Source organism: Anomaloglossus baeobatrachus, chromosome 11 (genome assembly GCF_048569485.1).
Source record: "Anomaloglossus baeobatrachus isolate aAnoBae1 chromosome 11, aAnoBae1.hap1, whole genome shotgun sequence".
Lineage (NCBI taxonomy): Eukaryota > Metazoa > Chordata > Amphibia > Anura > Aromobatidae > Anomaloglossus > Anomaloglossus baeobatrachus.
This window is the reverse complement of record NC_134363.1, coordinates 16,725,809-16,748,503: the sequence shown is the minus strand read 5'-3', so window position 1 is coordinate 16,748,503 and position 22,695 is coordinate 16,725,809. Positions and strand designations below refer to the sequence as shown.

Below are 22,695 nucleotides of genomic sequence, written 5' to 3'. Positions count from 1 at the left end.
ACACTTGCTTCACCAAAGTTAAACAAAACAGATTTAAAATCCAGAGTCTCAAAAGACAACGTGGTGTTCCGGCACCAAACCTATCACAAGTCTCCTAATGACAGGGGATGTTCATGACACATAGCTATGGTATTGCCGTGATTGTCAGGCAATCCATGCATGTTTAGTTGCTGAAAAACAGCCACAAAACATCCAGGGAAGGGACTTAAACATGGTCTACGAGCACCCCCGATATTCAGTCAAGTATCAAGGGTGTCAAGCGCTTTGATGCTTGATCAAGTAACAAGCACTGCCGAGCACACTCGCTCATCACTATTAATTAACTAAAATGTTATAAATCATTTTTGTATTACAGATTATTTTCTGTACCTATAAGCCAAAATATATGGCAGAAGGGAAGCTATAACTCTGGTATGACAAGCATGTTGAATGTTTTACTCTTACAACACTACAGACTAAAAGATAATTGATATTTAACAAATTAAATGCCCCAGTAGAAGGCCTTAAACAATGTATATTAACTAAATAATCTTTATTAGACAGGTTTGGGAAGGTTTTTATTAGGAAAATCAGCAGATTTGATTGCATTTCTTCATTGATTCATTAAAGATGATAAGATGATAATGTAACATCTAACAGATTATTTTATTCCCTGGTCTTTGTGGAACCGCCAAGTTATTGTGAACATTATATTTGCAGCCAACATAATTAGTACAACCCATGGCAGAAACATTTTTCCATGTATCACCTGAAAAAAAAATAAAAAAAATAAACAAGACATCATTAATACTTAGAATATGTAAATACTTAAAGTAAAAATCCTTTGTTACATTTTTAATACCATTGGACAGTTTCCAGGTGATCTAATATGCACAGCACAGGAAAAGAGATGGGCAAAACCACAGATGTTTACATCTGGCCAGACTTAAAAAGTTCAGTTCGGGACATGACTAGAGATGAGCGATGTTCGAGTCGAACCGTTCGCCAATTTCAAATTCGAGTGATTTTGGTCGGTATTCAAGTCGTTCGACAAACTCGAATGATATGCTTCAAGTTCGGCAGTTCGAGTTACCGTTCCATAACAGCTTGATCACCAAAAAGCGTGGCTAGTTACTAGCTGGCTTTTCACTGTAATACTGTGAGTCACTGTTAATCATTATACTATCAAAATTCAGCGTATATTGTGCGGGGTGGACTAGGTTTAGATCAGTGCTGCTGCTGATTGCTGAAAGAACGGCGATCACCATTTTTTTTTCCAAACCGCACATACAGTGGGGCGGGCCAGACTGTTAGCCAATCACAGACACAAACACAGCAAAGTGTATTTCTGCCAAACAAGCAAGGGCATGTGTCATTGGCTGTGCATGTCACATGTCTTTGCACTATAAGACCATTTTCCCCATCGCCACCATTATCTCTTTGCTGCAGGTGTGTGACAGTCACCGCTTCCGCTGCTGCTGCTGATGCTGCTGATGTGTGCGCTAATGACTTATACAGTGCAATCTACACATCGGTTTAAGGATTAAGGACTACTTGTAATTTCAGCCCTTTTCAGGGCTACATTACAGCATTTTATAGCCATTTTTGCTAGGCAGGTCTGTGCCAGCGCTGTGCAGGGGTTTATCACAGCGTCTGGCTAAATCAGCTCATTCAATTACTTGGGGCATAGTTTCATTGTCAGGGTTAGAAAGTGAGGTTTCCTCTGCTGACAAGAAAGCTACAGCAGCTGTGCACTCTACACCACCTGTCCATTTTTGCTACCCAATTTTAATTGCAAAAAGTGCTGACACTTTTAGGGGCATAGTTTCATTGTCTGGGATACTACGTTAGGGTTCCTCTGCAGTCAATAAAGCTAGACCACCTGTGCATTGTACACCACCTGTCCATTTTTGCTACGCAATTTTAATTGCAAAAAGTGCTGCCATTTTTAGGGACATACTTTCATTGTCTGAGATACTACGTTAGGGTTCCTCAGCTGACAATTTTGCTACACCACCTGTGCATTGTACACCACCTGTCCATTTTTGCTATGCAATTTTAATTGCAAAAAGTGCTGACATTTTTAGGGGCATAGTTTCATTGTCTGGGAAACTACATTAGGGTTATTCTGCTGTCAAGAAAGCTACACCACCTGTGCATTGTACACCACCTGTCCATTTTTGCTACGCAATTTTAATTGCAAAAAGTGCTGACACTTTTAGAAGCTTAGTTTCATTGTCTGGGATACTACGTTAGGGTTCCCTTGCTGTCAAGCAAGCTACATCACTTGTGCATTGTACACCACCTGTCCATTTTTGCTACGCAGTTTTAATTGCAAAAAGTGCTGACACTTTTAGAAGCTTAGTTTCATTGTCTGGGATACTACGTTAGGGTTCCCTTGCTGTCAAGCAAGCTACATCACCTGTGCATTGTACACCACCTGTCCATTTTTGCTACGCAATTTTAATTGCAAAAAGTGCTGACACTTTTAGGGGCTTAGTTTTATTGTCTGGGATACTACGATAGGGTACCTTTGCTGTCAAGCAAGCTACACCACCTGTGCATTGTACACCACCTGACCATTTTTGCTACGCAATTTTAAGTGTCCAATTTGGTCACAAACAAAATGAGTTGCAAAAGGACAGATGCTGGTGGAAAGGGGAACAGGCATGTTGGAAAGGGAAGAAAAGTTTGTGTCCGTGGGGAAGGTGGCAAACCTACATTAACATCTGCTGAAGAAAGGCCATTTCATTTCATTTCAGCAAAATAGGATGTCTACTACTTTCCGTGTACAATCTGATGTGATCCCTTTGTTACGGAAATTACAAATTCTACCAAAGGTAGATGATGCACAAAAAAAGTACATGCTTGACTGGATCTCAAATGCTCCATCAAGTGGCCTCTCCTCCACCTCAAGTTCAACATCCCAAAGACTCCAGTCCTCTCAGTTGTCACCCCAATCGCACTTGCTTTTTAACAGCTCTCAAGTCTCCACACGCCCTGCAGAGTATGGTGTAACGGAGATGGTTGAGTCTGCAGAGCTGTTCAGTCACACTATAGCCTGGGAATCAGAGGTCTGCTCCAAAGCTGCAGTGAGTCCAGACCAGCAAATGATCTGCAGTGATGCCCAGAAGCTTTGTGAGTCAGATTCAAGCCCTGATGAACAAGTTTCTGAGCATAATGTAGACCCTCATTCCCAAACTGTAACTCCTCTTGGTGAAGACAATGAGGAACATGCTGATGATGATGAGACTCAGATACCTGATTGGAATGACAGCTTAACTATTCGGTCAGGGCAGGAAGAGGGGAGTGCAAACAAACAGGGTGATGATGAGGTTGTAGATCCCACTTACTGTCAACCCACAGTCAGGCACTCGAGGAGGTGAGCAGAGGTGGTGGAGGAGGATGTGACTGAGGATGAGGTTAGCTTGCACCTTCCTGGACACAGACGGAGTACTGGAAGCACGTCAACAACTTCATCCTCAGCCACAACTTTGCCTCTGAGCACAAGTCGGGGTGGCTCTTCAGGTCGCATGGGCTCTAAGCCATCCCTAGCCTTGTCCTTTTGTGACATCGCAAAGGATCTCCCAACTCATGTCATCTGTAAGATTTGTCGCCAATCTCTAAGTAAGGGACAAAACCTCAATAATTTGACTACTTCGTCCATGATCCGTCAAATGAATATGAAGCATAAGTCAGAGTGGGAAGCTCACTGTGCTACAATGCGGCCTAGCGGAGTAGCCCAACCACCGTCTGCCCCTTCAAGTGCATCCGCGCGCTCTTCATCCTCTATGACTGTGGGGTCAGCAGTCACAGATGCTTTGCGACGCAGACCTTCCACCTATTTAACTGCAACAGGCAGTGTGGTTGGCAGGTCATCAGTTGTTTTGGAAGTGGAAACAGCTGCTGGTGTGGAGCTCTCTCAGACATTAAGAGCACCACCTTTGGATGAAGGCAATATTATTTCTCCGACTGCACTTTCCTCACAGACCAGCAGTTTTCCAGGGACACCCTACTCAACGCCGTCTCAGCACAGCAGCCAGCCCTCGGTCACTCAGATGTGGACAAGTAAAAGACCATTTCCTCCTAGCCATGACAAAGCAAAGAGGTTGACTTTCACCGTCTGCAAGTTGTTGGCTACAGAAATACTGCCTTTCCGCCAAGTGGATACAGAGGATTTTCGAGACCTTATGTCAGTCGCAGTGCTCCAGTACCAGATGCCCAGTCGCCACTACTTCTCCAAGAAAGGTGTGCCTGCGCTACACCAGCATGTCGCACACAACATCACCGCTTCCTTGAGAAACTGTTTGTGACAGGGTGCATTTCACCACAGCTACTTGGACCAGTAAGCATGGAGAGGGGCGTTACATGTTGCTGACTGGGCACCGGGTAACTATGGTGAGAGATGGAGAAGGATCTGCTGTACAAGTCTTGCCGTCCCCACGAGTTGTGCGTCAATCCTCTGTATGTAGAAGTTCCTCCACTGCTTCTGCCTCCTCAACCTCGTCTCGGTCCTCCACCTCCACCCAAAGCCTATCTGGTCAGGCTACCTGCGTTGTAACTGCGCACAAGAAATCCCGCACACCTCCCTACAGCTCTGGAGACCGAGTTTGGTAAATGGTTGTCTCCACTCAACCTGCAGCCAGGGAAGGCCGTGTGCGACAATGCTTCAAACCTGGGTGTGGCCCTTTGCCGGGGCAAGGTGACACACATGCCTTGTATGGCTCACGTGTTGAACCTTGTTGTCCAGCAATTTTTAACCCACTATCCCGGCCTAGAGGGGCTTCTGCACAGGGCACGGTCACTCTCTGCTCACTTCCGCCGTTCAACTGGCGCAGCTGACCGACTTGCATCTCTCCAGAAGTTTTTTGGCCTACCGGTTCACCGCCTGAAATGTAATGTGCCGACACGCTGGAATTCGGCTCTACACGTGTTGCAGCGACTGTTGCAGTACCGCAGAGCCCTGGTGCAATACGTTATGACGTATAGCCTGGACCAACAAGATGCAGAGCTGGGGCAGATCACGCTGATGGAGTGGTCTCAGATCAAGGACCTATGCACCCTTCTGCACAGTTTCGACATGGCGACGAATATGTTTTGCGTTAACAATGCAATTATCAGCATGACAATTCCAGTCATTTACACACTGGAGCAAACTCTAACAGTATTCGAAGTAAGGTGGTGGGACAAGAGGAAGAGGAGGAAGTACAGGAGGATTCATATGCGGAAAGGATATTAAGATCTACAAGGTCCAGACGTTCAGCATCACCAAGGCGGCAGGCATGGGACGGTGGGGGAGAGGGATTAACAAGGGTGCATGGAGAGAGGTCAGAGGAAGGAAGCATGGTTATCACCTCACCGCCACAAACACAGCAAGGACTTGGTCTTCCAGGATGCGCAAGACACATGGGTGCCTTCTTACTGTACTACCTACAACATGACCCTCGGATTGTCCGAATTAGAAGTAATGCTAACTACTGGGTTGCCACACTCTTAGATCCCCGGTACAAGTCCAAATTTGGCGAAATAATTCCAGCCATAGGAAGGGATGCACGTATGCAGGAGTATCAACAGAAGCTGTTATGCAATCTTAGCTCGGCTTTTCCACTAAACACCAGTGGTGCACCCAGTTAATCTCCCAGTTTTAACTTGACAAACATGGGACTGTCTCGTCATCAACAGTTAAACCTTACCAGCAGCACCGTATCTGGTGGTAACAGGAATTTTATTGAATCGTTTCATAATTTTTTAGACCATCCTTTGCAAGGCTACGAGAGAAAACAAGTCGGACACATAATCAATGGCTGGAGAGGATGATACAGGGGTATTTCCAAGTGAATATCGATGGCATGACTCAGCAACTGGAGCTGTGATCATTTTGGGCTTCCAATCTGGAAAAAAGGCCTGAGCTCGCCACATACACCTTAGAGATCTTGTCATGTCCCGCAGCCAGCGTTCTCTCGGAACGTGTTTTCAGTGCTGCTGGGTGTGTGCTGACAGATAAGCACACGCGTCTCTCCAGTGACAATGTGGACAGACTAATTCATCAAGTTGAACAAGTCATAGATCTGCAAGGACTTTTCTAGCCCGGTTTCATCCTGAGGAGAGTAGAGGCTGGTGGATTTTTGAATGTGCTTCATGCAAATCAACATGTCAAGTTTGCAACTGGGGGACAACTGATGCCACTGAAGTGGTGTGTGTGGCCCAATTTTTGGAAAAAAGGGAGACTCCGGTTGGAGTCCCCTTGCTGTTTTTTTTTTTAAATGCTCCAAGATGAACAAGTCATGGATCCGCATGGACTTTTCTACCCCTGTGTCATCCTGAGGAGAGTAAAGGCTTTAGGATTTTTGAATGTAGTTCATGCAAATCAACATGTCAAGTTTGCAACTGAGGGACAACTGATGTCACTGAAGTGGTGTGTGTGGAACAATTTTTGGAGACCAAGAGATACTCTGGTTGGAGTACCCTTGCTGTTTTTTTTTTAAAAAAGTTCCAAGATGAAAAAGTCATGGATCCGCAAGGACTTTTCTACCCCTGTGTCATCCTGGGGAGAGTAAAGGCTGGTGGATTTTTGAATGTTCTTCATGCAAATCAACATGTCAAGTTTGCAACTGGGGGACAACTGATGCCACTGAAGTGGCGTGTGTGGCCCCAATTTTGGAGACAAAGGGAGACTCTGGTTGGAATCCCCTTGCTGTTTTTTTTTAAAAATGTTCCAAGATGAACAAGTCATGGATCCGCAAAGGCTTTTCTACCCCTGTGTCATTCTGGGTAGAGTAAAGGCTTGTGGATTTTTGAATGTGCATCATGCAAATCAACATGTCAAGTTTGCAACTGGGGGACAACTGATGCCACTGAAGTAGTGTGTGGCCCAATTTTTGGAGACAAAGGGAGACTCTGGTTGGAGTCCACTTGCTGTGTTTTACATGATTTTAGAAGGGCATGACATACCTCTATCTGTGTCTCCTCCTCCTTTTACTCGTCTAGCTCTTTTGTTTTCGCATGAGTATATGTACTTTTCACTTTCCATGTGTTTGTGATGTCTTTTGAGTTGTTTGTCACCTTTTGGACACCTTAGAAGGTGTTTTCTATGTGTTTGTATGTGTTTGTGTTTGCCTGCTATTGTTTTCAATGGAGGTGGTGTTCGTCGAACATTCGCCGAACTGAGCCGCCATTCGACAAACCGAGCCGAACTCGAACACTAGGGGGTGGCTCAACACTAGACATGACTTGATCCAAACATGATCCTGGACCCCGAACCACATATATATTTAAGGGACCCAAACTTAAGTGCTATAAAATGGTAGCTGTAAGGGCTAGGGACACTGACAGACACAGACAGCAAAGGGCCCCTGTTTAAGAACAAAATATGGGCCCTTTGCAGCATAAAAACTCATCAAAACACACAACTCCATCTGCTTTGGAGATAGAAATGGGAGCCCCATCATCTTGGGCCCCAGTGTGTCTGCACAGGCTGCACCAATGATATGTCCACCCCTAGCTAGGGGCCTTCTAAGGGAAGCAAAATGGTGATTAAAGCATTGTTTCTGGGTCAGCTCTTTTTATGTTATGATTAGTCACTGCTTCCTCCATCTAGACTATGCTCCCAACCCTCTATTCTTGTGTCTTTGATTAGTTTCACTCCCACTTCAAGGTCCCTGCAGTAAAGTGTAAAAAAATAATTAATTAAAAAAATGGAGAAGGATCTCCCATATTTTGATACCCAGTGCAGACAAACCAGACATCTCAAGGCTGCAGCCCCCAGCTGTCTGCATTATCTTGGTTGTGTATCAAAACACAAGGGACTCCAGGTGTTTTTTCTTAATTATTTAAATAAATAATTTTAAAAAACAGCTTGAGGTCCATTCCACTTTTTTTTATACCCAGTCAACATAACTCAGGCTATTGGAGTCTGGTATTCTCAGGCTGCGGAGACCCATAGTTATTAGTCCTTCTGCAGCCTAAAAATAGCAGCCAACTAGTGATGAGCGAGCATGCTTGTCACTACTCGGTACTCGCACGAGTATCGCTGTACTCGGGCTGCTCGGCGGGGACCGAGTAATCTCGCGATACTCGTGCTGTACTCGTGGTCTTCATTTCTGCATGTTGGCGCTCTTTTGAGAGCCAGCCCTCATGCAGGGATTGGCTGGCAGACCACTGCAATGCCACAGCCCTGTTAGTTGTGGAATTGCAGTGATTGGCCGGCCTGCACAGCGTGACCGAGCCTTTATATCGGCCGGCGCGCTGTGCTCTGCTCACAACTATCCAGACAGTCAGTGCAGGGAGAGTGTCGCTGATTCAGGGAAAGCTTTGCGGCCCTTTATAGTTAGTTCCGGAGCAGGGCTGCAAACAGTGTGACCAGAAGTCCTTCTCAGGACTATTCTAGTTGTATACAGGCAGGCAGGGTATAGCCAGGTCGGAGTACAGTAGCAGAGTCCATCTCAGGACTATTGTTGCTATATACAGGCAGGGTATAGCCAGGTCGGAATACAGGCTAGTGACCAGAAGAGTCCTTGTCAGGACTATTGTAGCAGTATACAGGCAGGCAGGCAGGCAGGGTAGTGGTGACCGTATACCAGCCTTCATCATATCTGGGGCTGGTGTACACAGTGTAAAACAGTCCAGATAGTGTCAGACTTCTCAGTAATTGTCGCTCCTAAAAACCAGTTAGGTTCTTATTGCGTCCGTGCTTGCATTTAAAAACAGCACGTGTGTGGCAGTCAGTGGCAGCGTACAGGTGCGCGTTTTGCACAAACTATTATATAACGCACAAGTCTAGTGTATAATACACGTCAGTCAGCAGTGTCTGATAGTGTCAGACTTCTCAGTAATTGTCGCTCCTAAAAACCAGTTAGGTTCTTATTGCGTCCGTGCTTGCATTTAAAAACAGCACGTGTGTGGCAGTCGGTGGCAGGGTACAGGTGCGCGTTTTGCACAAACTATTATATAACGCACAAGTCTAGTGTATAATACACGTCAGTCAGCAGTGTCTGATAGTGTCAGACTTCTCAGTAATTGTCGCTCCTAAAAACCAGTTAGGTTCTTATTGCGTCCGTGCTTGCATTTAAAAACAGCACGTGTGTGGCAGTCGGTGGCAGGGTACAGGTGCGCGTTTTGCACAAACTATTATATAACGCACAAGTCTAGTGTATAATACACGTCAGTCAGCAGTGTCTGATAGTGTCAGACTTCTCAGTAATTGTCGCTCCGAAAAACCAGTTAGGTTCTTATTGCGTCCGTGCTTGCATTTAAAAACAGCATGTGTGTGGCAGTCGGTGGCAGCGTCAGGCTCCATATTGTCCCTGGATAGAGACGTGCATGATGGCCTGTAAACATGAAGTGCCCATTGTAAGGAAGTGGGTCTATTGTAGTATAGAAATAAATCAAAGAGGGCCACTTGATGAATAAAGGCAACAACTCTACAATTGAATATAACCAAGAAAAAAGAGTCTTTCAGTTTGCCAAGTAACAAATATACCCACACAAGCCATATTATGAAAATATATATAAATATTATGGACCACGTGTTACCCTGGCCCTCGGCGTCATATCCTCCTGGTAGGTTTGCTCGGCTTCTGCTAACAACTGTTTTTGCCTTCTTGGCCATTTCTACCCTTTTGAGCTGTGTCTGCCTGGTGTCACTCTATTATGGTATGTCTGCCGTTACTCAGTAGAGACTTGTTCTCCTGAATGAATGCTTGGGACACGTGGGGTTTTCCCCTCCAGCACTAATTCCCTTGGTCCTATGTTTATATATGTATGCCTTTGTATTGTTTTCCCCTACAGCCTCTATAATAAATATTTATATATATTTTCATAATATGGCTTGTGTGGGTATATTTGTTACTTGGCAAACTGAAAGACTCTTTTTTCTTGGTTATATTCTATTGTAGTATAGCCCTTAGGCAGGGCAGCCAAAAATTGGGAGGCTCCACGTTGTCCCTGGATAGAGACGTGCATGAGGGCCTGTAAACCTGAAGTGCCCATTGGAAGGAAGTGGGTCTATTGTAGTATAGCCCTTAGGCAGGGCAGCCAAAAATTGGGAGGCTCCACGTTGTCCCTGGGTAGAGACGTGCATGAGGGCCTCAAAACATTGTTCCCATTGCAAAGGAGCGGGTCTCCTGTCGTTGTAATGTCCATTCTGCAAAGAATGGGTGAAAAAATTTACCACTGGGGGTATACCTGAAACAAAGGCCTAAGTATTGCAATTTGTAACGGTCATCATCATGGTGGCGCATGAGGAGAAGGAGGAGCAGTCCAGCGATTATCGAAAGTCCAGAAGTGTGTACCCATGGGTGAGTGGAGGTACATGGCAAACTTTAAATTCCGCTCTCATTTGCTGGTGGTGTGGTGAAGTCTGGCCCAATCCAACCCTTGTTCATCTTGATCAGAGTCAGCCTGTCAGCATTTTCAGTTGACAGGCGGGTGCGTTTATCTGTAATGATTCCACCTGCGGCACTAAAAACACGCTCTGACAAAACGCTAGAAGCAGGGCAGGCCAGGACTTCCAAGGCGTAGAGAGCCAATTCATGCCACGTGTCCAGCTTGGATACCCAATAATTGTAAGGCACAGAGGAATGTCGGAGTACAGTTGTTCGATCTGCAAGGTATTCCTTCAGCATCTGGGCAAACTTAGGATTTCTTGTGGCACTACCCCGCACCTCAGGGGCTGTGGTACGTGAGGGGCTGAGAAAACTGTCCCACATCTTAAAGACTGTTCCCCTACCTCTGGCGGATTGGACTTGTGCCTCTCTCGGCTGTACGCCTCAGTTGTCCACTGATTCATGACCTATGCCGCTAGCGTTTTGTGAGGGGAATGCTTTGCCTACTTCCGTGACTATGGCCTTCTGGAACTGCTGCATTTTGCCTGACCTCTCCGCCTCGGGAATAAGAGACATAAAGTTCTCCTTTTAGCGTGGGTCTAACAGTGTTACCAACCAGTAATGATTGTCGGCCAAGATGTTCTTAACGCGAGGGTCACGAGACAGGCAGTTTACCATAAAGTCAGCCATGTGTGCCAGACTCTTAACAGCCATCACTTCAGTATCCTGACCAACACGATGACTGAACATGCTGTCCTCCTCCTCCTCCTCCTCATCATCTACCCTGTCCTCTGGCCAGCCACGCTGAACCGAGGATATGACTGCATGTCATATCCTCAATTTGGCCAGAGAGTTGTTCCATGTCTTCATCCTCCTCCTCGTCATAGTCCTCCACTGCACGTTGTGATGAGACGAGGCTGAGCTGTGTGTTATCATCACCCACACCCACTACTGTTTCTTGCTCAAACTCATCGCGCTCCGCCTGCAATGCATCATGGTTGTTTTTTGAGCAGAGACCATTTTAGAAGGCAGAGAAGCGGTATGGTGACGCTAATAATGTCGTCATCGCCGCTCACCATCTTGGTGGAGTCCTCAAAGTTTTGGCGGATGGTGCATAGGTCGGACATCCATCTCCACTCCTCAGGTGTTATGTGTGGAGTTTGACCCATTTCCCGATGGCTTAGGTGATGCAGGTACTCAACAACTGCCCTCTTCTGCTCACATATCCTGACCAACTTGTGCAGAGTTGAATTCCAACGCGTGGGGACATCACACACCAGTCTGTGTGCCGGAAGATGCAAACGGCGTCTTAAGCCGGCAAGGCCGGCTGAAGCAGTAGGTGACTTTCGAAAATGTGCAGACAGGCGGCGAACTTTTACCAGCAGATCAGACAGCTCTGAGTATGACTTTAGAAACCGCTGAACCACGAGGTTGAGCACATGGGCCACGCATGGAACATGTGTCAGCTGGCCTCGCCTCAAAGCCGCCACCAGGTTCCGGCCATTGTCACACACGACCTTTCCTGGCTTTAGGTTCAGAGTTGTGAGCCAGTGATCTGCCTGCTGTTTCAGAGCTGTCCACACCTCTTCTGCATTGTGGGGTTTGTCACCTATGCAGATTAGCTTCAGCACTGCCTGTTGCCGCTTCGCCGAGGCAGTGCTGCAGTGCTTCTGTGTCGCCCTGGACAAGCCAGGGGCCACAGAGCACAACACTTAAACACCCCACACTCCCTGCAGGCATATCATAGTCAAAACACAAAATCCTTGTTGCCTTCCCCAGGGGCTGTTGTCCACACCAGGGTGTGGAGCCAGGCGGTTGGTCTCCACCCACCGAGGAGGAGGGAAAACACAGGCAGTGAGAGTTAAGCTAAGGAAGTGGAAGGAGGAAAGTAGTAGAGAGGAGAAAAGTGACAGCAAAGAGCCTGAAGTTGGTCCGGGTGTGTGGCCCGGACAGGACAGCAAGGTTGGCAGGATGTGGTGACCGTCTGCAGTGGAGGCCGATTGGAGTCTGCCGTAAGGACCGTGGACGGGTGGTGACCCGGCCGTACCGGACCGGTATACAAAGAGAAGCCAGCACCATTGGCAGAGGACTTTCGGATCCCGGCAAGGCTTGGTGTCGCCGTGAATTTGCCAAATCCGTTAGTGAAGGGAACCTCAGGGTTTCCAAACAGCCAAGTCCAGATAGAAGGCAACCGTACAACCGTGAAGGGGAGACACAGCCACCGCCAAGGGCAACCGTCTCCCAGTGCCATCGCCTGTGGGCAAAAGGGGCTCCTCCGGCCCAGATCCAGGTCGGGGAGCGGGGTACCGTTGGGAAACCATCACTACCAACACTTAACTTAGGTGCAGGGAGAGACAGTCATCACTAACCTGCAGGGAGGAACAACCGCAGCCGTCCGAGTGACCCGTCCATCCAGCCACTTGTTTTACCGTGAACTGTGTCATCATCATTGGGCTGAGTGAGTACCTCCGTGCCGTGCGGCACAGCGCTGCCCCTGCGACCCTGCACTTCATCAGGCCCCGCAACCCGCCTGTCATCCATCTCTACCCCATCACCAGGCCCCGGGACAACCAACCCCCCTACCCACGGAGGGGAGAAATAATAACAAAGCTGCTCCCTGTCACAGGCTCCCGGGATCCCCGTCCAGAGCAGCGGTGGTGTCCACACAATCACCACAACCGTGGGTGGCGTCACGGACAATATCCCCAAAACCCAAACCACCCCTTTTCACTCACGGGCGAGTAGCGCCGCTCGAGTCCCCGGGATCCGGCCATCGCTCGAGCCAACGAGCAGCAGCAGCCGTAGACCTGCGTCAGCCGGACCCGAGCAGTGGGAGAGCGCACCGTCCCCTCCTCCGCCCGCGACACTTCCAGCTTGGGACTGGTGTGGAGGGTAAAGTGGATCAGGATGCGCAGGAGGAGGAGGAGGCTGAGGAGCATGACATTCCGGAGCTGTAGAGTGTGTGTGAAACCCTGACTGAGGTAGGGCCTGCAAAACTTGGTGTGTGAAGGACGTGTTCCGTCCCTCGCTCAGACTGGGTCCCAGCTTGCACAATATTAACCCAGTGTGACGTCAACGAGATGTAGCGGCCTTGCCCACATGCACTTGTCCACGTGTCTGTGGTTAGGTGGACTTTGGCTGAAACAGCGTTGTTCAGGGCACGTGTGATGTTTTGTGACACGTGGTTAGTTATGCAATGCGGGGACGGCACACCGGGAGAAATAGTGGCGGCTGTGGACCGAGTAACGTGGGACAGCTGCCACCATCAGGTCGCGGAATGCTTCTGTCTCAACCAGCCTAAAAGGCAACATTTCCAGCGCAAGCAGTCGCGAAATGTTAGCATTTAGAACTGTGGCATGTGGGGTGTTGGCAGTGTATTTGCGCCTGCATTCAAAGGTTTGCTGAATGGATAACTGAACGTTGCGCTGGGACAAGGACGTGCTTGATGATGGTGTTCTTTCTGCGTAGGCAACTGCAGGTGCAGGAGTGGAGGAGGCTTGTTCGCAGGCAGCATGGACAGGGGATTGGCTCGCATGCACAACCAGCGAAGACGTAGCAGTGACATCAGCAAGCACTGCTCCTGGACTCTGTTGTACTTCCCACAAAGTCGGGTGCTTGGCTGACATGTGCCTGATCATGCTGGTGGTGGTCAGGCTGCTAGTTTTGGTACCCCTGCTGATGCTGGCATGGCAGGTGTTGCAAATGGCCTTTTTAGAATCATCTGGAGCCAACTTAAAAAACTGCCAGTGTCAGAGTTCCGGGTTTTCCAGTTTTCTTTTGAAAGAGCTTGCCCTTTGTTAACATGGAGTTTTCTGTTCTGTTGCCCTACTTCCTGTCCATCTGTTTAAAAGCCGCCCCTAAAGCTTAGTCCAGTGCCTGAGTATACTGCTTCCTGTGTGCTCCTGCCCTGCTGCTTTTGGTTCCTGATTGTTATTCGGATCTTCTTGGAAAACAACCGACACCGACTCTGGACTTCATCTGGTATCATCTAGCTGTGCCTGGACTCCGTTTGCCGTCTTTGGTCGGCACTTCTGCCCGGTTCCTTCCGTTTAATACCACTCTGGACTAGAGATGAGCGAACCGGTCCCGGTTCGGCTCGAGGCCGGTTCGCCGAACGGGGGTCCCGTTCGAGTTCGGTTCGTCGAACGTTCGACGAACTGAACTCGAACGTATAGGCTATAATGGGAGGCAATCACAAACACATAAAAATGCATTATAAATGTACACAAACAGTTAATAAACATTGCCATAACACTTACCGGTCCTCGCGATCCCTTCTGCACTCTGTCTCCTGCCGCTATTCCATCCGATGATCGCTGAATCCTCCCGGTGACCTGCACTGCCAGCAGAGAAGCAGGACCTATCGTGAAGTCAAAATAGCCATGTGACCAGTCACGTGGCTATTATCTCATTGGCTACAGACTGGTCACATGACTATGACACGTCATGTAGGACCTGCGAGTGCATCTCTCCGGTACACGGTGCACATATGTGTATCGCCGTGTACCGGCGACATGCTCTAGCACACGGTCGACTCCCCGTTCCGTTAGGGACCGGCTGACACAGCCGGTCATTAACGGAGATCACCGTTGCCATAGCAACGCAGTTAGCGGTGACGTCACCGCTAACCGCGGCTCCGGGAGCACCGTTGCTATGGTAACGCGTCTGTCAGCGTTACCGCTAGCAACCAGCACTGATCACTCACAGAGTGAAGGCTGCACGCTGCTTCCCGATTGTAGTGAGCATTGTAGTTAGGATGGAGGTTCCCCAGCCCCAAGTGATGCCCCTCACTACAATCGTCACTACTACTACACTAGAAAGAAAGAAGACAGAAGAGCAGGATCGTGGAGGGCTGACAGGGGTAATAAAGATGGAGTCTCTAATGTGTCTGTGTATTTATTTCTATTAAAGTATTTTTTCTCTGTGTGGTGTCTTTTTTTAACCCTTTATTGGAGATTCTTAATGGCCGGGTCAAACGTGCCTGACATTAAGAATCTCTGGCTTAATACTGGCTGGTAAAACAAAGCCAGTATTAACTCATGATTACCCAACAAGCCACCCGGCTCCAGGGCTGTTGGAAGAGTTGGATACAGCGCCAGATGATGGCGCTTCTATGAGAGCGCCATTTTCTGGGACGGCTGCGGACTGAAATCCGCAGCAGAGGCGCCCACAAACCTCGGGCTAACCTGTGCTGCGGATTCCAATCCCCAGCTGCCTAGTTGTACCCGGCTGGACACAAAAATAGGGCGAAGCCCACGTCATTTGTTTTTTAATTATTTCATGAAATAAGTGAAATAATTAAAAAAAACGGGCTTCCCTATATTTTTGGTTCCCAGCCGGGTACAAATAGGCAACTGGGGGTTGGAGGCAGCCCGTGGCTGCCAGCTGTACCTGGCTAGCATACAAAAATATGGCGAAGCCCACGTCATTTTTTTGGTGGGCAAAAAACTTCTGCATACAGTCCTGGATGGAGTATGCTGAGCCTTGTAGTTCTGCAGCTGCTGTCTGCTCTTCTCCATACAGACAGACAGCAGCTGCAGAACTACAAGGCTCAGCATACTCCATCCAGGACTGTATGCAGAAGTTTTTTGCCCCCTGAAAAAATTATGTGGCTTCGCCATATTTTTGTATGCTAGCCAGGTACAGCAGGCAGGAACGGCTGCCCCCAACCCCCAGTTGCCTATTTGTACCCGGCTGGGAACCAAAAATAAAGGGAAGCCCTTTTTTTATTATTTCATGAATTTCATGAAATAATTAGAAAACAAATGACGTAGGCTTTGCCCCATTTTTGTGTCCAGCCAGGTACAACTAGGCAGCTGGGATTGGAATCCGCACCACCGGTTGGCCTGAGCTTTCTGGGCCCCACTGCTGCGAATTGCAGTCTGCAGCCACCTCAGAAAATGGCATTTTCATAGAAGCGCCATCTTCTGGCGCTGTATCCAACTCTTCCAGCACCTGCCTGCTATACCTGGCTAGCATACAAAAATATGGCGAAGCTCACGTCCTTTTTTTGTAGCTTTTTGGCAAAAAAAAAAAAAAATGCTTCCCTGGATTTTCCATTGCCAGTGAAGGTAACACCAAGCAGTGGGGGTTAGCAGCCAGTAGCTGCTTGGATTACCCTTAGCTAGCAATACAAAAAATGCAGTGGGAGCTAACATATATTTTTTTTAATTATTTATTTAAATAACTAAAAATAAAATGGGCTTCCCTGTATTTTGATTGCTGGACATCACAGTGCTGTAAAAATAAATCTTTAAAAAAATGACGTAGCGCTCCGCGGTATTTTTGATTCTCAGCGCAGATAAAGCAGACAGCTATGGGTTGCCACCCCCATCTGCCTGCCGTTACCTTGGTTGGCAATCAAAATACAGGGAAGCCCATTAATTTTTTCTATTTAAAAAATAGTTAAAAAAAAAAAATTACGTTGGGTCCCCCCATTTTTGATAGCCAGCTAGGGTAAAGCAGACGGCTGTAGCCTGAAAACCACAGCTGGCAGCTTTACCGTGGTTGGGGATCCAATGTGGAGGTCCCCTCAGGCTCTTTTTTATAATTATTTTATAAATATTATTAATTACACAATAAAAGTAGGGGAGCCACCAAATTGGATCACCAGCCAAGGTAAAGCGGACAGCTGTGGTCTGGTATTCTCAGGGTGGGAAGGTCCATAGTTATTGGGCCTTCACAGCCTAAAAATAGCAGGCCGCAGGCACCCCAGACGTGGCGCATCCACTAGATGCGCCAATCCTGGCGCTTCACCCCAGCTCATCCCGTGCCCTGGTGCAGTGGCAAACGGGGTAATAAATCGGGTTGATACTAGCTGTAAAGTCACCTGAGATCAAGCCCAGCAGTTTGTGATGTCATGGCGTCTATTAGATACCCAACATCATAAACTGTCAGTACTAACAAAAACAAAAAATCGACAAAAGAAATTTATTTGAAAAAACAGTCCCCAAAACATTTCCTCTTTCACCAATTTATTGTAAGAAAAAAAATAAAGGGGTCCCACGACGACTCTGGACCGTCTAGAATATGGGGGGGAGACACTCAGGGAACGTATCCCCCATTTTCTAGGAGTGCGGACCCTTCATGTGAGGAGTGTGGGTGCAATGAATCTGCACTCACTCTCCCCGGGTCCACAGCAGCAGAGTCCATGTCGTAATGGTTGCTACCAAAGCTGCAATGCCCTGCTCATGAGGTAAGGGCATGCCTAATCAGGAGAACTACTGTAGAGGAAGCTCTGCTCACTGGTATATAGGTGCTCAGAGGTAATAATAGATAAAATTAGTGAGTAACCTCGGCACTCTATATCTCCCAGACTAAGTCAGTAAGTCACAACGGATAGTAATGCAAAATCACTCTTTATTGGTCCGTATTAAGAAATTTTTTTTTTCATAAGCATATATGTTTTTGTCCAAAACAAGTTACAAATGACGTTTCGGCCTGAGCCTTCGTCAGATTGGACTTATCTGCATGTAATCATGAAAAATGACAATAATCAGTATCACATAAGAGTGAGAGAACAATAACATAAACTCGAACAATGTAGAGGTACAATTGGGATGCAGCAAAAAAATTGCAACACAGCAAGAAATGAAACACATGATACAAATGTCATAATACAGTACAAGGACAATATAGTAATGACAAATATGGGGTCAGAGTAGACTTAGACAGCTCTGGTACGAAAGAGATGTCAATCATAAAGTAACATGTGCAGTAGGTGTAGAGCTACACTATGCATGGCAGAGCTAATGGGTAGACCGACCATAGAAAAAGTAGAGAAAAAGTGGAGAAAAAGTGGAGAATAAGTGGAGAAAAAGTGGAGATTAAGAGGAGAAAAAGTGGAGAAAAAAGTGGAGAAAAAGTGGAGAAAAAGTGGAGCATAAGTGGAGAAAAAGTGGAGAAAAAGTGGAGAAAAAGTGGAGATTAAGAGGAGAAAAAGTGGAGAAAAAAGTGGAGAAAAAGTGGAGAAAAAGTGGAGAAAAAGTGGAGATTAAGAGGAGAAAAAGTGGAGAAAAAAGTGGAGAAAAGTGGAGAAAAAGTGGAGCATAAGTGGAGAAAAAGTGGAGAAAAAGTGGAGCATAAGAGGAGAAAAAGTGGAGAAAAAAGTGGAGAAAAAGTGGAGAAAAAGTGGAGCATAAGAGGAGAAAAAGTGGAGAAAAAGTGGAGAAAAAGTGGAGCATAAGAGGAGAAAAAGTGGAGAAAAAGTGGAGAAAAAGTGGAGCATAAGAGGAGAAAAAGTGGAGATTAAGAGGAGAAAAAGTGGAGAAAAAGTGGAGCATAAGAGGAGAAAAAGTGGAGAAAAAGTGGAGAAAAAGTGGAGAAAAAGTGGAGAAAAAGTGGAGAAAAAGTGGAGCATAAGAGGAGAAAAAGTGGAGAAAAAAGTGGAGAAAAAGTGGAGAAAAAGTGGAGAAAAAGTGGAGATTAAGAGGAGAAAAAGTGGAGCATAAGAGGAGAAAAAGTGGAGAAAAAAGTGGAGAAAAAGTGGAGAAAGTGGAGAAAAAATGGAGAAAAAGTGGAGAAAAAGTGGAGAAAAAGTGGAGAATAAGAGGAGAAAAAGTGGAGAATAAGTGGAGAAAAAAATGGAGAAAAAGTGGAGAAAAAGTGGAGAAAAAGTGGAGCATAAGAGGAGAAAAAGTGGAGAAAAAGTGGAGAAAAATTGGAGAAAAAGTGGAGAAAAAGTGGAGCATAAGAGGAGAAAAAGTGGAGAAAAAAGTGGAGAAAAAGTGGAGAAAAAGTGGAGCATAAGAGGAGAAAAAGTGGAGAAAAAGTGGAGAAAAAGTGGAGCATAAGAGGAGAAAAAGTGGAGAAAAAGTGGAGAAAAAGTGGAGCATAAGAGGAGAAAAAGTGGAGAAAAAGTGGAGAAAAAAGTGGAGAAAACGTGGAGAAAAAGTGGAGAAAAAGTGGAGAAAAAGTGGAGATTAAGAGGAGAAAAAGTGGAGAAAAAGTGGAGAAAAAGTGGAGCATAAGAGGAGAAAAAGTGGAGAAAAAAGTGGAGAAAACGTGGAGAAAACGTGGAGAAAAAGTGGAGAAAAAGTGGAGAAAAAGTGGAGCATAAGAGGAGAAAAAGTGGAGAAAAAGTGGAGAAAAAAGTGGAGAAAAAGTGGAGAAAAAGTGGAGAAAAAGTGGAGAAAAAGTGGAGATTAAGAGGAGAAAAAGTGGAGAAAAAGTGGAGAAAAAGTGGAGCATAAGAGGAGAAAAAGTGGAGAAAAAAGTGGAGAAAACGTGGAGAAAACGTGGAGAAAAAGTGGAGAAAAAGTGGAGAAAAAGTGGAGAAAAAGTGGAGCATAAGAGGAGAAAAAGTGGAGAAAAAAGTGGAGAAAACGTGGAGAAAAAGTGGAGAAAAAGTGGAGAAAAAGTGGAGCATAAGAGGAGAAAAAGTGGAGATTAAGAGGAGAAAAAGTGGAGAAAAAGTGGAGAAAAAGTGGAGAAAAAGTGGAGCATAAGAGGAGAAAAAGTGGAGAAAAAAGTGGAGAAAAAGTGGAGAAAAAGTGGAGATTAAGAGGAGAAAAAGTGGAGCATAAGAGGAGAAAAAGTGGAGAAAAAAGTGGAGAAAAAGTGGAGAAAGTGGAGAAAAAAATGGAGAAAAAGTGGAGAAAAAGTGGAGAAAAAGTGGAGAATAAGAGGAGAAAAAGTGGAGAAAAAGTGGAGAAAAAGTGGAGAATAAGAGGAGAAAAAGTGGAGAATAAGTGGAGAAAAAAATGGAGAAAAAGTGGAGAAAAAGTGGAGCATAAGAGGAGAAAAAGTGGAGAAAAAGTGGAGAAAAAGTGGAGAAAAAGTGGAGCATAAGAGGAGAAAAAGTGGAGAAAAAAGTGGAGAAAAAGTGGAGAAAAAGTGGAGCATAAGAGGAGAAAAAGTGGAGAAAAAGTGGAGAAAAAGTGGAGCATAAGAGGAGAAAAAGTGGAGAAAAAGTGGAGAAAAAGTGGAGAAAAAGTGGAGCATAAGAGGAGAAAAAGTGGAGAAAAAGTGGAGAAAAAAGTGGAGAAAAAGTGGAGAAAAAGTGGAGAAAAAGTGGAGAAAAAGTGGAGATTAAGAGGAGAAAAAGTGGAGAAAAAGTGGAGAAAAAGTGGAGCATAAGAGGAGAAAAAGTGGAGAAAAAAGTGGAGAAAACGTGGAGAAAACGTGGAGAAAAAGTGGAGAAAAAGTGGAGAAAAAGTGGAGAAAAAGTGGAGCATAAGAGGAGAAAAAGTGGAGAAAAAAGTGGAGAAAACGTGGAGAAAAAGTGGAGAAAAAGTGGAGAAAAAGTGGAGCATAAGAGGAGAAAAAGTGGAGATTAAGAGGAGAAAAAGTGGAGAAAAAGTGGAGAAAAAGTGGAGAAAAAGTGGAGCATAAGAGGAGAAAAAGTGGAGAAAAAAGTGGAGAAAAAGTGGAGAAAAAGTGGAGATTAAGAGGAGAAAAAGTGGAGCATAAGAGGAGAAAAAGTGGAGAAAAAAGTGGAGAAAAAGTGGAGAAAGTGGAGAAAAAAATGGAGAAAAAGTGGAGAAAAAGTGGAGAAAAAGTGGAGAATAAGAGGAGAAAAAGTGGAGAATAAGTGGAGAAAAAGTGGAGAATAAGAGGAGAAAAAGTGGAGAATAAGTGGAGAAAAAAATGGAGAAAAAGTGGAGAAAAAGTGGAGAGAAAGTGGAGAAAAAAATGGAGAAAAAGTGGAACACCCTTTGGTACCTTTCATGTGGCACTAAGGGGTGCTTAGCTTTGTATTTAGCCAAAAAAATGAAAAAAAAATGACATAGGGTTCCCCCTAGTTTTGTAGCCAGCTAGGGTAAAGCAGACGGCTGCAGCCTGCAGACCACAGCTGGCAACCTCACCTTGGCTGGTAATCCAAAACTGAGGGCACCCCACGCTGTTATTTTAAATTAAATAAATAATTAAAAAAAAAAACACGTAGGGGTCCCCCAAAATTGGATCACCAGCCAAGGTAAAGCAGACAGCTGGGGCCTGATATTCTCAGACTAGGGAGGTCCATGGTTATTGGAATCTCCCCAGCCTAAAAATAGCAGGCCGCAGCCGCCCCAGAAGTGGCGCATCCATTAGATGCGCCAATCCTGGTGCTTCGCCCCAGCTCATCCCGCGCCCTGGTGCGGTGGCAAACGGGGTAATATTTGGGGTTAATACCAGATGTGTAATGTCACCTGGCATCAAGCCCTGGGGTTGGTGAGGTCAGGCGTCTATCAGATACCCGACATCACCAACCCAGTCAGTAATAAAAAAAAAATACACGACAAACACATTTTTATTTGAAAAAACACTCCCCAAAACATTCCCTCTTTAACCAATTTATTAGATTGAAAAACAAATCCAGGTCTGGTGTAATCCAAGGGGTTGCCATGACGATGCACACTGTCCCAGTCAATGAAGAGCAGGATGTTCCCCATTGGCTGGGAGAGCAGTGCAGTGACCTGAGCTAACATCAATGGGTCAGCCCAGGTCACTGCAGGGGGGTGACAAGTGCTGCTGTCAGTGAGGTACATTACCTGCGCTGATCTCCAGCACACTGACAGCCCCTGTCACTGAGGTCAATGACCGGCGCCTTCACATCAAGTATCGCGAGAGGTCCGTGACGTCACCGCCAGTGTCAGTCTCGGGTCGGAAGCGATAGGTGATGTGACAAGCGGCGGCCATGGAGGACAGTGACAGCGCTGAGGTCGGGATGGCGGGACTTCATCACCGCAGGTAAGCCGAGCGAGCGAGCGAGCGAGCGGGCGGGCGGGCGGGCGGGGGGGGGGTGGGGGGGGGGGGGTGGATGTGTGTGTGTGTGTGTGTTTGTGTATGTGTATGTATGTGTACATGCCGCGGGCAGGAGGGGGTGGAGCGAGCTGAGCGGGAAAGTGTGGGCTTCCTGCACGTAACTAAGATAAACATCGGGTTACTAACCAAAGCGCTTTGCTTGGATACCCGATGTTTATCTTGGTTACCAGCTTGTGGCAGGCTGCCAGCGATGGCTCCTGCTCACTGTAGCTGTAAAAAGCCCTGCTTTTTGCTGCTAGAACCGTTCTCGAACGTATCTAGAACTATCGAGCTTTTAGCAAAAAGCTCGAGTTCTAGTTCGATCTCGAACAGCCCAAAAATCACTCGAGCCTAGAACTGGAGAACCACGAACCACGAACCGCGCTCAACTCTACTCTGGACTCACATCACGTACGGACATTTTTCGACTTACCTATTGCCCTTTTGTGTCCCGGCTGCTGCGCATTTAGGGCTTCTGGGGTGATTGCCAGACAGTCCCTGTATAGGGGTTCGCTCTTGGTGGTCTCCCTGGGGGAGTCCGGTGCGCGGTCCCGGGAATTCCCTTTCGCTCCGTCCCTGGAAGGTATTTCCTGTATTTATGTTCTACTGTGTTTTTGTTCCGTTTATGTACATATTTGCTGGTTGCATATTATAAACGTCTTGCACCAAG

At 46.5% G+C, this 22,695-nt stretch overlaps 1 protein-coding gene across 2 annotated transcripts in view; it reads right to left on the bottom strand.

Moving 5' to 3' along the window:
- Positions 1-521: 521 nt before the first annotated feature.
- The window catches only part of LOC142256076 (uncharacterized), a 39,349-nt gene continuing 17,175 nt past the window's right edge, over positions 522-22,695 (bottom strand). Inside the window, exons 5-6 of one of the 2 annotated variants that reach the window (XM_075327586.1) lie at positions 22,459-22,601; positions 662-748 (exon numbers count right to left, since the gene is read on the bottom strand). In XM_075327586.1, coding sequence (XP_075183701.1) covers positions 22,492-22,601 — 110 coding nt within the window. In that variant the 3' untranslated portion in view covers positions 662-748; positions 22,459-22,491. Of the gene's footprint in view, positions 749-22,458; positions 22,602-22,695 lie in introns of both variants that reach the window. The other variant, XM_075327585.1, reaches the window with a different exon arrangement.